General features: G+C 38.7%; 1 protein-coding gene across 4 annotated transcripts in view; it reads left to right on the top strand.

Moving 5' to 3' along the window:
- RecQ4 (RecQ4 helicase) overlaps window positions 1-13,295 on the top strand; it is a 167,756-nt gene extending 154,461 nt beyond the window's left edge. For 3 of the 4 annotated variants that reach the window (XM_067787130.1, XM_067787127.1, XM_067787129.1), the window contains 2 exons: window positions 12,235-12,551; window positions 12,872-13,295. In XM_067787130.1, the coding sequence (XP_067643231.1) occupies window positions 12,235-12,551; window positions 12,872-13,105 (551 nt within the window). In that variant the 3' untranslated portion in view covers window positions 13,106-13,295. Of the gene's footprint in view, window positions 1-12,234; window positions 12,552-12,871 lie in introns of those variants that run through there. The other variant, XM_067787128.1, reaches the window with a different exon arrangement.
- Window positions 13,296-17,048: the final 3,753 nt, after the last annotated feature.

The following is a 17,048-nucleotide window of genomic DNA, read 5'->3' as shown; positions in this document are numbered from 1 at the left end:
GTTATTATTCAACGCAGCACCAGTATGGAACGGATCTAAAATGGGTCACCTAAAAGATATACTAACATCCTAACGTATTACTGCTTTAAAAATATCATATGCTTATCGAACGGTGTCCAACAATACGATCTTTGTTTTATCTCGGAAAATCCGAGTAGATCTACTGACAAGTGAAATGGCCGATATGTATGGCATTGGAATCTGCCGACCATCTGAAGATGCCAATAAAAGCTCAAGGTCACGAACAATAGTTAGATGGAAAGTTAGGACCTTCGTGCTAGCTCGGAATATAACGGAATAGTGCTAGCGGAAGCAGGGCGAACTAAACTACCACCTCATGCAGATATTTAGTGACGGTTTCAGAAGTATCTACATAAGCGTAAGATAGAGGACGATCCTTTCTGTCCACACTGTCCCACCGAATTGAAAAACGCAGAACAAGTAATGTGTCGTTGCCCTCGTTTTCACAGCGAAAGACTCTGTACACAGAGTTTTTGGAGAGGAGCCTTCCATTAGGAATTTAGTTCCCATAATGCGCAGAGGCATACATTGTGGGACTGCTTTTGAGTTTCTAGTGATGACGCGATTGATGCACACTGGCCGGTGAGAAATGCGCAGCAGTGGCGACCTAATCGCACTTCTGATCAAACATCCAGTATGATCTCAGTTATTTGAACTTAATGTTGTTGTATTAACAAAGGCTTTGGGGAGTTTTATCGATGTTGATGGTCCTTTGTCGGATATGGGTCCGATACGTTCCGGTAACAAAGCACCATTAGGGTACTAGCCCATCTCTGGAACGATTTATATGACCACATTAAACCATCTAGGATTCACCACGGGTAGGTGAGGTTGACAATTGGGTTGGAGAAGCTATATATTGCGCTGGCAAACCTTTCGGAGGCTGGAGCTACACAACCCCTTGAATCAATTTGGTATTTTAGTCGCCTCTTACAACACCTACCGCGGTTATACTCTAAGCCCCCTAACCCGCTGTTCAATGTATTTGCTTAATCTCATTGTTATATACACCGAAACGAGCAGGAACTCGATCAAGAGCTCGGTTTTTATGCATGCGGGCAAATATTTTGGTTTTCATAAAGTAGTTGAAATGAATAGCAGTTTTTTCTCTTGCCTTAAAAAAAAGGTCATGTATGATTATTCCTAGCGGCGCCGTGGTGTTGTGGTAGCATGCTCCGCCAACCAGACAAAAGGCAGAGCTGGGTGATAAGGATTACTTATAAAAATTATAGGTAAAATTGACCGTCATTCTTCTTTAAAGTGTATTTCAATGAAACAAATGTATTTGTACAGCTGTATATACTAGAGGTTTACGCCGATCACTTTATCGGCGACGGCGGCGTAGGCTCTATTATATACCGGTGGCGGCGGCGGGGGCGGCGCGCCGGCGTACGCCGGTGTTCTCACTTGAAAAAGCTTGATTTTTCTATTTAAAAAAATAATATTTAGGAAAGGTTTTGTTTCTACGTATTTAAGGAAATCAACGTCTGGACCATTTCGAAAAGATCCGGGGTTTTGCCTCAAAATGTCGCAGGTCGTTCAAAAATTTTCAGGAATAGCTCCTTTCGGATGGATTGTCCCTCGTTCACTTACTTCAGAGAGGCTTCGAACCTAACCCCGGTCTTTGGAATTTGTACTGCTGCGTCTGCTGAAAAGAAATAGAGATACATAAAATGGTCACACTTTTGTCTGTATGTCTCGTGCAAAGCGTAGTTTCACCTGGGATTAACTCCTAATAATCGTCGCCCACACATAAATCATTTGTGGCTTCTTGGCGGTCAGGCACAAATGCGACTTACGGTTGCTATTAATGGTCTATTAATACTCACGACTCTCGTGGCACAGGGCGCATCCAGTTTTTTCGAGCTATAATCCCCGAGATTAAGAGCTACAACCCCCGATGTGCGAACAGTAGCAATCCCGACCACCAGTCGCTACCACGCCTCTGACCCTCACACCATATGCCAGCACAGAAGTTATAGGACTGCGACTTTGAAATCATACTGTCGTCGACGTCATTGTCCTAGAAGCTCTAGGTGTAGCTCCGAAGACTTTCTAAGGGATATTTGTGTCGCGCTATGCTGCTGAGCTACACCAGAAAAACACCTTGAAACGTTAGAGAGTGACTATTCGGTCAAGGATGCTGCCCTCGGAATCATAAGCAGTCTAAGTGGATGTCATTTGCGTAACTCATGGGTGAAAATCGTATAATCCTCGGCGCATCTATACGATTAAAATTTTACAAGGACCCTGGATAAAATTTTTAAAATGTAGACCAAAGTTTGCAGACGTTTGTGTTCACAACATTAATTTCAATAGTCTTCCTTAAATCAAAACGATATTTTAGAATGAAAGTCGACCGATTTTATGTTGAAAGATGTTAACTGCTGTTTTCCGGCCTTATGATATAAGAGCTCATTATGGAGGCCGCGTAGTTCAGTTTTCAGACTAGTTCGACTGTCCACTACGTTAGGGTAGTAGCACACACGGTCATTAGTTCGACTGTCTTGGGAAAGCTTTTTCTTCACCACTTTGAGTGTTCTTGCAAAGGACAAAGCCTGACCTGGTAAATATATGTGCCTACGTATTCACATTCAATGTGATTCACTCCAAGGGACTAGTTTTGGATAAGGCCGCCAACTTTAGGAAATGTCAAACCGAGAGACTTGGGTGTTGAGGGACGAAGTGTAAAAATCAAAATTAACATTTCAGGCGCTATTGTATAGTTTCGCCAATAAACAACAGATGTATGAATGTAAGACTACTTTTCCAACCCTTCTCATACGTACATATATCCTCGACTTAAGTATGATGTAAGAATCATTTCAAAGGAGTGTTTTTGCCCCTAGAACCTACTAAAGGATTTTGCATTTCTGATTTCGCTTATTCTTTCAGCCAATCGCAATATAACATTTTTTTAAAAATCGGTACCTTTTTTTGGGTAATTTGCTTTTTTTTACAACGTGAGGACAATTTAAAAACATGTTCGCCTTGGGTCATTTTATTTGAATTAATTATTCATTATTAATTTTTTGAAAAAAATATGCAAAGTGAGCATATATATTTTTATTATATAACTTTTGTTTAGTGTTTTGTTTTAATAACTTGGTGAATTGGGTAATGCAAAGTCCGTATTAAGCTGACATTGAAAGTGCTTGTTATACCTTTCATGAACATGAAATGGTATATTAACTTTGGTCCGATGTTTGTAACGTTGAGAAATATAGAAGATAGACTCACCATTAAGTATACCCAATTGATCAGGGCGACGAACTGAGTTGATATAGCCATGTCCGTCTGTCCGTCCGTCTGTCCGTAAACACGATAACTTGAGTAAATTTAGAGGTATCTTAATGAAATTTGGTATGGAAGTTCCTGGGCACTCATTTCAGATCGCTATTTAAAATGAACGAAATCGGACTATAACCACGACAACTTTTTCGATATCCAAAATTTCGAAAAGCCGAAAAAGTGCAATAATTCATTACCAAAGGCGGATGAAGCGATGGAACTTGGTAGGTGGGTTGACCTTATGTCGCAGAATAAAAAATTAGCAAAATTGGTGACAATGGGCGTGGCACCGCCCACTGTTAAAAGGAGGTAATTTAAAAGTTCTGCAAGCTGTAATTTGGCAGCTGAGTATGTAATGTTCGGTTACACCCGAACTTAGCATTCCTTACTTATTTTTATGTTAATTTGTAATTAATTTGATCGTATAGTATGCATTTTTTATATCTTTTCATGGCACCTTAAATGTGTTTCTTCGCGAATTTTCTTATTAAAATTTGTTCGTAATTTGTGTAAGCTGTGCTCATAGTAAATTAATTTAATCATAACAAAAGTGTTAGTTTTTAAACAAAAATAAATAGCACGAACGAAATGGTTACAAGTGATCAATATTGTTCGTGAATAAAGTTTAAATTTATCAAAATAGTTCGAAAGGTGTTCAATAAACTTTTCTAACAGGAAAGAAAAGAAAGGGAAGTAAATGAGAGGAAAGGAAGGAAAGAAAAGAAACTGAGAATGAGATTGAGTTAGATGAAGATATACAGAAAGGGATAGATGGAGGGGAGGAGTCAGAAGCGGGAGGTAGAGAGAAAAGAAGGTGTGTGGGGGGTGGAGAAAGGGCCAGAAATAGAGAAAGCAGAGAGAGGAGTGAATAAAAGGATAGAGAAAATGGGGAGAGAGGGGGAAGGAAAGTAAGAATAAAAACTTCTTAAAGTTATGCAGATATACCAAAGTTAGGGCAGAACGCCGTCTGCTAGTCCATATTATTAAAATGAGTCGCTGCTAAGCTCGGTTGGACCGATTTAGCTATTTCTTATTTTAGAATATTTCTTAAAGTACGAGGATGATTCTTACAGAGAGAAAAATATGAACGAATTCTGTTCACGGTTCGATTTGCCTGAAATTTAGTATATAGCCCTTTGCCTAGATTAGGAATTACGATTCTTTTTTTCCGGGAAGTAGACTAGGGGCCGATCAATTCGAACAAATTGTATTCATCGTTTGATTTAGATAGACAAAAGTTAGGAAAGAACAACGTCTGCGGGGTCTGTAGTACAGTCGTATAATGACACTAAAGCCAATAAACCGAAAGTAAATAAGCATTTGGTAAAATTCCGGTACCCTCCTTCTTACTCACTTAATTGGCGCTTAACCCTTTAAACGGTTATGGCCGTCCAACAAGGCACGCCAATTCGTTTCCTCTCTCTGCCAACTGGCGCCAATTGGTCACACCAAGGGAGTTTAAATCGTTTTCCACCTGATCCTTCCAGCGGAGTGAGGCCGCCCTCTTCCTCTGCTTCCATAGGCTGGTTCTGATAGAAACATTTTCTTAGCCGGAGCGTCATCTTTCATTCGCATAACATGGCCTAGCCAGCGCAGCCGCTGCATTTTAATTCGCTGGACTATGTTGATGTCTGCGTAAAGCTCGTACAGCTCATCGTTAAATCTTCTTCGGTACTCGCCATCGCCAACGCGTAGAGGTCCATCTTTCGAAGAACTTTTCTCTCAAACAGTCCCAGAGCCGCTTCGTCTGATGTTGTCATGGTCCATGTTTCTGCACCATATAGCAGGACGAGTACAATAAGTGATTTGTAGAGTATGATTTTCGTTTGCCGTGAGAGGACTATACTTTTCAATTACCTAGCTAGTCCAAATTAACACGAGTGATTCTTCGCTGGATTTCGCTAGATTCTTTTTTATTTCAGAGCTAATGTTGTTAGTGATAATGCTGGTTCCCAAACCCTCCTTCATGATTACCAATTTTAGAAAAGCACTAAGTATTTGGTAAATTTTGAGTTATTTCCAGGCATTATATCCACTTTGAACTTTAATTACTACCTTTTCTGGTATTTATACCTTATTAATTCTATATGTGAACTGGAGTATTTTCAAGTAGTTTTTAGTAAATTCCGAGTATCATGGCAATTAAAAAACTAAATTTTTCCTGAAACTGTTATAAATATATGTGTAAAACTTTCAAAAGTAGGCAATATGGGACTTGATCAAATGATCTTTAAAATTTTTTCAATTTATAAACAATTTAGGGCGATATACATCAATGTAAATCAATGCTCCGCATTATTTAGGTGAAATCGCATTTCAGGAAAGAGGTAATATGTTATAATAAGATGCAGTTAGATCAACTTCTTACGGAACTTTTTTGAACTTTCAGGTGACTAGTAATAATGATTTATCATTTCAAGAAGTAATAATCGAAACTATCCACGGTGGCCACAAGTTATTGGAGGCCTTTTTATGTTAATTAAATTTTATACCTACATTAGCAGATCCGGCAGACGTTGTTCTGCCCTAAATTTGGTATATATGCGTACAATTTAATAAGCTTCTTCCGTCTAACTCTGCCCTCGCCCCTCTACACTTTTTCCTAATCTTTGTATTCACTCCTCCCTCCGTATTTTTCGCTTCATCTATCTCCATCTTCGTCTCATTCTATCTCTTTCTCAGTTTACTTCTCTCTTTTCTCTTCTATCAAGTTTTAAGCATTCTCTTCATATCTTATTGCCAGTCCCAGAGGGTGGTATGGTCTACTTCCCGGAAAAAAGCATCGTAAATAATAACATAGGCTAATTTATATACCAAATTTCAGGCAAATCGAATTGCATACGTCCGTAAATATGTAGGTATGTGGGTATTATTAATTCATGTCTTTATTTCGGCTTCGCATGCATATTTATCAGTTTTGCCAGGTTGATGCGACTAAATCGAATATCACAATGAAAATTACTTTAAAGCTCTCAGCAACAGCTTTCATTTGATATCCATAATACACATACATTCTAGAGGTATCCGGGTCCATGTTTTGGCCTATATCTCGAGACCCTAGTCACCCAGCGATGTAAAACTTACTCTGTACTAAGCATACAACAACAGCTTCAATTTGATACCCATAATGTAAAACACATTCTAGGTATATTCGGGCCCACGTTTTGGCCTATAACTCGAGACCCCAGTCACCCAGCGGCATAAGATTACTCGGTACTAAAGCACACATCAACAGCTTCAATTTTATATCAATAATGTAAAAACACATCCTAGTGTTACCCTGATCCACGTTTTGGCCTATATCTCAGGACCCTAGTCACCAATAGGTATGAAAACTACCCTGTACTAAAGCACTCATCAACAGCTTCAATTTGATACCCATAATGTAAAAACACTATCTGGGCGTTCACGGCCCACGTTTTGCCCTATATCTCGAGACCCTAGTCACCCACGGGTATGAAAAATACCCTCTACTAAAGCACTCATCAACAGCTTTCATTTTTTATCCATATTCTATAAACACATTCCAGGGGTACCCGGGTCCACGTTTTGGCCTATATCTCGAGACCCTAGTCACCCAGGGGTATGAAAATTACCCTCTACTAAAGCACTCATCAACAGCTTTCATAAATATAAAAAATATTTTTTTTTTTCAGTTAAATAAATAAAAAAAAAAAATTTGTCTTTGGCTTTAATATTCAAGTACGTGTATTTAGAATATGATATGAAAAAGGTAACAATTTAATCACGGTGGACGCTTAGTGATGCACAGCCATTCAATCGATTTTCACTCATCGTGTTTCTCAAATAGTTTTTAATCAGCCTAAGAGTTGAAAAAGATCTCTCGTTCGTTGCCGTTGGTACTGGAAGCGTTCACAAGATTTTCAACAACATGTGAACATTAGGAAAAGCCACAGAATCGTATTCCTGTAATATTAATCATAGATAAATTGATAAAAAAAAACCGAATTACCTCCTTCAGGAATAAGTAGAATTCATGCTTTTGAGCCTATGCATGAGATCTAACGTATACGTATATAAAATTCAAAAGAAAGAAACTGATCGAATAGAAAAAAATGTAATTTAAAAAAGTCATATCTACACGGAAAAAACACTAATGTGTTTTTTACATTTTAAAATGTGAAAAACACATTATTTTTTCATTTATCAAATAATTTGAATTTTACATTTTTGAAATGTGTTTTTGATATGAAAACAAGTAAGGAAGGTTAAGTTCGGTGTAACCTAACATTACATACTCAGTTGAGAGCTATGGTGACAACATAAGGGAAAATAACCATGTAGGAAAATGAACCGAGGGAAACCCTGGAATGTGCTTGTATGACATGTGTATCAAAAGAAAGGTATTAAAGAGTATTTTATGAGGGAGTGGGCCATAGTTCTATAGGTGGACGCCATTTAGGGATATCGCCATAAAGGTGGACCAGGGCTGACTCTAGAATTTGTTTGTACGATATGGGTATCAAATGAAAAGTGTTAATGAATATTTTAAAATCGCGTGGGCCTAGTTCTATAGGTGGACGCCTTTTCCAGATATCGCCATAAAGGTGGACCAGGGGTGACCCTAGAATTTGTTTGTACGATATGGGTATCAAATGAAAGGGGTTAATGAATATTTTAAAAGGGAGTGGGCCTTAGTTCTATAGGTGGAAGCCTTTTCGAGATATCGCCATAAAGATGGACCAGGGGTGACTCTAGAATGTGTTTGTACGATATGGGTATCAAATTAAAGGTATTAATGAGGGTTTCAAAAGAGAGTGGTGGTATTTGTATAAGTGGTCGCCTTTTCGAGATATCGCCATAAGGGTGGACCAGGGGTGACTCTAGAATGCGTTTGTACGATATTTGTATCAAATGAAAGGGGTTAATGAGTATTTTAAAAGGGAGTGGGCCTTAAATCTATAGGTGGACGCTTTTTCGAGATATCGCCATAAAGGTGGACTCTAGACTTTGTTTGTACGATATGGGTATCAAATGAAAGGTGTTAATAAGTCTTTTTAAAAGGGAGTGGGCCTTAGTTCTATAGGTGGTCGCCTTTTCGAGATATCGCCATAAAGGTGGACCAGGGTTGACTAGAATATGTTTGTACGATATGGGTATCAAATGAAAGGTGTTAATGAGTATTTTAAAAGGGCGTGGGGCTTAGTTCTATAGGTGGACGCCTTTTCAAGATATCGCCATAAAGGTGGTGACTCTAGAATGTGTTTGTGCGATATGGGTATCAAATTAAAGGTGTTAATGAGGGTTTTAAAAGGGAGTGGTGGTAGTTGTATATGTGAAAGCGTTTCCAGATATCGACCAAAATGTGGACCAGGATGAGTCAGAACATCATCTGTCGGATACCGCTAATTTATTTATATATGTAATACCACGAACAGTATTCCTGTCAAGATTTCAAGGGTTTTTTATTTCGCCCTGCAGAACTTTTTCATTTTCTTCTACTTAATATGGTAGGTGTCACACCCATTTTTATAAAATTTTTTTCTAAAGTTATATTTTACGTCAATAAACCAATCCAATTACCATTTTTCATCCCATTTTTCGTATTTGGTATAGAATTATGGCATTTTTTCATTTTTCGTAATTTTCGATATCGAAAAAGTGGGCGTGGTAATAGTCGGATTTCGGCCATTTTTATACCAATACAAAGTGAGCTCAGATAAGTACGTGAACTGAGTTTAGTAAAGATATATCGATTTTTGCTCAAGTTATCGTGTTAATGGCCGAACGGAGGGACAGACGGTCAACTGTGTATAAAACTGGGCGTGGCTGCGACCGATTTCGCCCTTTTTCACAGAAATAAGTTATCGTCCTAGAATCTAGGCCCTTACCAAATTTCACAAGGATTGGTAAATTTTTGTTCGACTTATGGCATTAAAAGTATCCTAGACAAATTAAATGAAAAAGGGCGGAGCCACGCCCATTTTGAAATTTTCTTTTATTTTTGTATTTTGTTGCACCATATCATTACTGGAGTTAAATCTTGACATAATTTACTTATATACTGCAAAGATATTAATTTTTTTGTTAAAATGTGACTTAAAAAATTTTTTTTTTAAAAGTGGGCGTGGTCGTTCTCTGATTTTGCAAATTTTTTATTAAGCATACATATAGTAATAGGAGTAACGTTCCTGCCAAATTTCATCGTGATATCTCCAACGACTGCGAAATTACAGCTTGCAAAACTTTTAAATTTCCTTCTTTTAAAAGTGGGCGGTGCCACGCCCATTGTGCAAAATTTTACTAATTTTCTATTCTGCGTCATAAGTTCAACTCACCTACCAAGTTTCATCGCTTTATCCGTCTTTGGTAATGAATTATCGCACTTTTTCGGTTTTTCGAAATTTTCGATATCGTTCATTTTAAATATCGATCTGAGATGAGTGCTCAGGAACCTACATACCAAATTTAATCAAGATACCTCAAAATTTACTTAAGTTATCGTGTTAAGGATGGACGGACATGGCTCAATCAAATTTTTTTTTCGATCCTGATGATTTTGGTATATGGAAGTCTATATCTATCTCGATTCCTTTATACCTGTACAACCAACCGTTATCCAATCAAAGTTAATATACTCTGTGAGCTCTGCTCAACTGAGTATAAAAATGTAGATATTACATTATAATAATGTGTTTTCCACATGGAAAGTAATGTCAAATTTGCATTATATTTCAAAATAGGAAATGTGTACTTCGAAAAAATGCTGTAAATTTAACATTATTTAAATGTGGAGAATAAAATCAAAGTACGAGAATTAGTATCGTTTAGTTCGGAAAACAAACAGAACCGTAAGCAATGTTTATATGTATGTTTATATGTAGCTTGCCGCCGTGACGTAAGGACAGAAGAATCATGCAAATATTCAGACGCATGGAGTTTTCATATTTGCCTTTTCATTCCGATGAATGTAATCGCGGTTGAAGCAAACGAGCAAACGCCTGAATTGATTATATTCACGCATGCAATAAGTTGGTTGATTTTAAATCAATGTCGGCTATGTTCGTTTAAGCAAGTTGGATAATTGAACACGATCATGTTGCCGAATGTAATGGAACGTTGTTGTGTTCGATTTTTGCTGTTCTCTGATATGTATGTAGACGGTCGTTAGGCAAATTTACAAGGAAACTTCTTTATGAAATTATAGTAAAAGTTAACATGTAAATTTGTATATTTAATACATAAATTGCAGAATTATTATGAAACAGAATATGATTAAAATATAAGTGTTCACTTCGTACATACATATGCTTGCATATTAAAAATATAATATCACCAACAAAGTAAATACGTAGCAGAATTATAAAGAAATTTATTAACATAGACATAAAACATCAAATATTTGAATTGTAACGACCTAAAAAATCAAATGATCCTGAAATTGTTACTTACATATACACACGCATATATGTAGCTCAATTACCAAGCGGGAGATACAGCAGTTCTAGAAAGCGAAACGTCTAGACTTTGGTAGAGATGTGCGAATGAGGCAACGGAAATTATAACAGCATCGAAAGCTGGGTAGTCAGTAATCAGTTTGATTCAAACACGCTACCAGTTGCGAAGTGAAGTATAATTGTGAAGTATAATTGTAGTACTCCCAACGTAACAAATAAAGTCCATATTGCAATACCGAATATTGGAGGTATTTATTCAATAGTTTAGCGATTCGGACGTTAGTAGAAGGTTGCAAATAAGCGGAATTTCAGTAAATTCGTTACAATATCTATGTATAATGGTTATGTGATTACGTGTCATAAATATAATGATTAACACCTTAAGCAACTTAAAAAGAGTGGGCGTGGTCGCTAACTAATTTTACCCAATCTAAATACAGGAACTATAATTCTGCGAAATTGCAAATTTAAAACAACGGCTTGCAAAGCTTTTAAATTTCCGTCTACTAAATGTGGGCGGTGTCGAGCCCGTTTCCCAAAAAAATTAAGCAATTGTGATTTTTCATGCTTTTTTGTAATATCTTTGCCTATATTTTGACGCTTGTAGTGTTTTATAGGATATAAATAATCCATGCACCTTGAAAGAGTAAACGCACCTTTCAGGTTTTTAGCAGTAAGTTGAAACTTTTTGGTTTTGTTTGAAACCCAAAAATGTCTACAAGTTCCTATATTTAGATTTTTGACACTTCTTGTTTTGGTTAAAAATCGCAGTAGTAAATAGAGAGGTTTCCAGTTTAGTACAGTCAAGTTTGAAAAATTGCTTCTACCGATGAATGGTCAAAGATTTAGTCTCGAATTTTTTCACCGTGCATTTAGCTAGCAAGGCTAGCAAGATATGTCAGCATATAAATCCAAAAGGGAATAACTGTTACCATCGACTTAGCAGGCAGTTGTAGAAAAAAGTTCTCCTTCGATATACAAAAATCGCTCTCTATAAGTCCGGCACTATTCTCGTTGTGGTGTATGGCTCGGAATCATGTAAAGTATCGAGAAATTATTTGAGTACTTGAGAGAAAACTTCTCCTGAAAATTTGTTGGGGTTTATTGATGATCTGTATAAGCTTTACGCAGATTTGAACATTGTGAAACAAATCGAAGCTAGATGGATCATGCTATGCGAACGGATGAAAACAGCCTTATTTGACAGTGAAGGAAGAACTCCACTGAGTTGGTGGAGATAGGTAGAGGAAGAGTTAAACTGCCTTGCTGCTCTCTTAACTTGCTTTCAGTTGTGGCGAAACCGGGATGACCAGCTCAAATTGCTATAGAAAGGCCAAAATCGTATAGGCGGTTAATCGCCAATTAATGATAGTTAACAGCCTTTACAGCGCTAATGGATCTTGAACATGAGTAAAACTAATAAAACATAAATAACTTGATAACCATGTTTCTTTAAATTTTTATTTTCAATTTGATTTTACTTTCTTGGATTATTTCCCACCAGTCGACGGCTATCCCCGACGTTCGCCATTAAACGTCAATTTCTACGATATTGGATTTCGGCTGAAGGCGCCAGGAGACTTTATTCCAGAAGAGATCGATGATGCACTTGACACATTATATGATCGTACTGTCGAACAAGAACGAACACAATTAACACAATTGCAGTACGTCTTTCAAGGTTTATCATCGGTTGCGTACAATACATATATTCCATGCTCAAACGCTAACTACGCACCAGATCGTTCAAATCAATTAAAAGGCATCATAAGGGATTATTTCCAAAAGGATTATCCCAAGGATTTCAAATTGGAGCCTGATGTAAGAAAAAAATCTTTTATTATTTACTCACATACATATGTATATTTAAAGACATTCGCTTTTCGGAAAGTTTCTAAATTATGTGAGCCTCCAAACCTTTAGCTCCATTCTAAATAAATTTCCCCTAGGCCTTTTCTTTTTTGGATCATAAAAGAGTTAAATAGTTTGGTGCACTAAATTTCAATACTTTCAATAAAATTCGGCAGATGTCTTAAAATATGATATGTTACTTAATGTATTTCCAGTTAAAACCCTGCCAGTTTGTTTGCTTTTGTAAGAACGTATGTATGTAAATTAAATTTTATTTTTACTACTCATAGGAATCCAACACATCTGATAATGACATCGAACATGATGTACTCTCCCTTATAAGTATGTATCCAGATAATAATTTCAGTGGCCGTAACATTGCACGCATCTTTCATGGCATTTCAAGTCCTAACTATCCTGCTGTTATTTGGGGTCGTTGCAAATATTGGAGAACTCATTCAAAGGTCGATTTCAATCGAATTCTTAAGTTGGCAAATGCGCTTATTGTACGGCGTCGAATCTAGGAATAGTTGGTGCGTGTATAATTTTTATTTGGTATTATATTTGATCATCGGTTTTATGCTAATTGTAGATAAAAATATCAATTTAATTCAATTTCATTTATGTTCTTGTAATCTTTGTCTTGTAATTTTATTGTGGCGTGTACTGCAAATGTGTTCAAAATTTTAATAAAATAGTCAATTCCTAACCACATTTTCTATATCTCAATTTTCCATAGATTTTATTTAGATAAATTGAAATGTTCACAAAAAACGTAATTCTTAATAGGAGTATCAAATACAACGGTTATATTAGTACAAGCTTCAAGTGTATTCGAGTGACCAAATAATAGCAGCTGTATTTCTAAAGTACCACTTCATTGTTGGAATGTTGCTCATAGATAAATACTTAGATTGTTGTGAGGTTGTGAAGCTGGGCCTCAGAGTGTATGTGCCCACTTTCTAATTTTAGCGATCCAACCTTAGTCTTCTTCTCGCGACTGCATCGCATTCAAGCAGGATGTGCTCATCATTTTGTTGTTGTTGTAGCGAAGACCTTGGGGAGTGTTATCGATGCTGCTGGTCCTTTGCCGGATGCAGATCCGGTACGTTCCGGTAACAAGCACCATTAAGGCACCAACCGGACCATCTCTGGAATCATTTAAAATGACCACATGAAACCTCTCCTCCGTGAGGAACTTGGGGTCGTCAGAGCCTCGACTGTTAAAGTAACAGGATTCTCCACGGGTAGGTGAGGTTGACAATTGGGTTGGAGAAGCTATATTTTGCGCTAGCAACACTTTGAAAGGGTTGCGCTACAGAGCCCGTTGAATCAATTTAGTATTTTAGTCGCCTCTTTCGACAGGCACACCTGCCGCGGGTATATTCTAAATCCCCTGACCCGCTGGGGGGGTGTGTTCATCATCGTTGTCAAAGTATCGGAATAGGCTATTTGACCATATACCTAGTTTGTGCATCTGGCTCTTCAGTCTGCAGTGACCTGTTAGTATGCCTGTTAGAATTCTAAGGCTGCTTTATGGGAGGCTAATCATGGCTTTGTATAGCTTTGAGTTGTATTCTTCTATTACTACATTTGCCTGCCGAAGTCCAATGTTGCTCTTGAGACACGCCTCCTTTTGCCTGAGCCCTGTGTGTGACCCTGTCGGCATGATGGGTTCAGGTCCTATTGGCCCTTCGGCCCCTCTGTGACCAGGTACCCAAGCCAAACGAATGGTGTTATTGAGCCCTAGACGGATTAATCTTTACTCACGCAAGGACTGTTGATGATTTTATCTCAACTGAAGATATTGCCTTGAACGCGGCCTGACTTCCGCTGAGTAAAACATTTGTCTCATTTGTGTATCCCCGCAGAAGATTTATCTCTGCACACCGGCTTAAGGCGATGACTTCGGCTTCAAAAATGCTCGGATATTTTTCGAGTGGTATGGACATTTTGGCTCTTGGGACGAAGACCTTCGCCCCGACACGCTTCGTTGTCTTCGGGCCGTCGGTGTACACATTAGAGTGTGATCCTGGTGAGCGCCTCATTTCTGGAAGCGTCCCTTTGTTCCCCAGCTCTATTTTGAAGCGCTTCTCAAACTTAATTAGCTTCCTCGTGTCATCCCTGGGAAGTTAGATGAATGGAATCTGCTCTTCCAGCTTCTTCATATTCCGTGACGGTATCACTTCGCCTCTTCCACATCCCTCTTTGAATATGTTAACCCAAACGCTCCTGGCTACATGCTCGATTTTTATGTCCAGAGGCTTTAACTCAAGCAGCCCTTCCATTGCCGCCGTCGTACATGTTCGCATGGCTCCCGTAGGATCTTCCCGAGGATGCCACCGAGATTGTTTCTAAAGTACAAAATCCTCAAGTCGCTTGCCGGCAGCCCATGGGGAAAGATAAAGAAACGTTCCCCCCAGCGGGTCAGGGGATCAGAATATACCCGCGGTAGGTATGCCTGTCGTAAGAGGCGACTAAAATACCAGATTGAAGGGGAGAGCCCAGGGCAACCCTTCAGGTTGCCAGCGCAATATATAGCTTCTCCAAACCCAATTGTCAACCTCACCTATCCGCGGCGAATCCTGTTTTACGAACAGACGAGGCTCTGGCTCCATGAGGAGCTTGGGGGTGGGGAGGGAGGGAATGACCTGAAGGTTTAATGTGGCCACATAAATCATTCCCGAGATGGTCGGCTAGCACCTTAATGGTGCTTTGGTACCGGAGCGTACCGGATCTGTGTCCGGCAAAGGACCATCACATCGATAACACTCCCCAACGCCTCCGGGGAGCAACCTTATCGCTACAACAACAACAACATAAAGAAACGTTGCTATCCACGTACAAAGCAATTGGCCGGCCGCTCATGAGCTACGCATCACCAGTCTGGTCGACTGGTCTTAAAAATACACACCGGAAAAGGCTACAGGCCTGCTAAGATAGTGCAATCAGAACTGCCACCGGATGTCTCCTTATGACTCCCGAACACCATCTACATAGTGAGGCCAAAGAGCTCAATATTAAAGAGCACAATGAAATGCTGAACAAACAGTTCTTGCTTAATTGTCACAACCCAGGACATCCTAGTAAACAACTGCTTCATTTAGTACCGCCTCCCCGGGGATTAACAACACTGCCGTTTGATCCATGCAAGGTCCGTAGCCAAATCCACACAGACTCGGTAAACGCCTTTGTCAGGTCGCGCCCGGTGAACCCCGTTATCAATATGCAATATCCCACCCTTGCAGAAGAAGAAAGCCAAGGGAAACACGAGTGACCCTGGCCCAACTTCGTTCTGCATACTGTAACAGGTTAAACTCTTACTTGTCCAGAATCAACCCCGACATACGTAATGTATATGCTGCATGTGATGTGTCCCCACATGACACCAACCATCCTTTCAATTGTAATGTGGAATCTACGCCTCTAACACCCATCTCCCTATGGTCCACCCCTGAAACAGCCAGTTTCCTTGGACTCCCGCTAGAGGATTTGGATGATAATTTGTGAGTGGTCGTGTCCATTGAATGGGGCGAAGCACTGTTAATACAACAACAACGGGATCTTCCCGCAATGCGTCTGCACACCATTATTACCCTCGTAGCAGTTGATATGGTGTTGTCGAAGTGTTTCCTCAACAGCTGCTTAAAGTCGACCGTGACTCCCAAGTATTTCACATTGGTCACATGATTCAATGTATTGCATTCATTAGGGTGTGCCTCGTAGAAGATAGATAGATATGTTGTGAGGTTAAGCACTGTGACCCATTGGTCTATTGTGCCCTCATTCTCTTCACAGCACCTCGTCCAAACCGAGTTCTCTGACTGTGTGTGACTACTTTGTACCGTAGTACAATGCCTCAAAATATTTTTCCTAATTTCTATTTTTTTGTTTGCAGCCGACTTTAGATTTTTTTTTTTTGTTCACATACATCGTTTTATTTTGCCACCACTGTCCTTACTTCAAAACACTAACTAACACCGCCATGTCAAAAACATATGTTTCTCGAACCGATTTATCTAATTATCTGAGAAACATGCGGCTCTAAAGCTATTTCCGAAAAGAATTCTCCTTCCTTTCCTTTTGGACTTCAACACTGAACAGTCGTGATCTTAAGCCGTCAAACAAATTTGCAGTCTAGTTGTTTGGGTAAATTTTCAAAGTATAAAATTTTTAAGTTTTTAAAATCATAGTTAAGTGATTAATACACTTGTGACAGATTTGTCAATATCAAATACGCCTTTTCACGCCGAGTATTAAAAAGTTATAATTTTTTTTATAACCACTATGGCACATCTTTTTGAAGCTATATAAAGCTTATAATTTGTGATTTCACATCAAGGTTCACAGATTAATCCGACACCCGTGCGAATTAAAACTTTATATTATCTCATAAATCTGCCTCCGGTAACCAGCATATTTTGAGCCAAAACTTATAAGGAGATATACATGGTAAGTGGTCACATT

The sequence above is a fragment of the Eurosta solidaginis genome, chromosome 5 (genome assembly GCF_040869045.1).
Source record: "Eurosta solidaginis isolate ZX-2024a chromosome 5, ASM4086904v1, whole genome shotgun sequence".
Lineage (NCBI taxonomy): Eukaryota > Metazoa > Arthropoda > Insecta > Diptera > Tephritidae > Eurosta > Eurosta solidaginis.
Note: the sequence above shows the minus strand (reverse complement) of the source record. Positions and strands in the feature narration are given on the sequence as shown.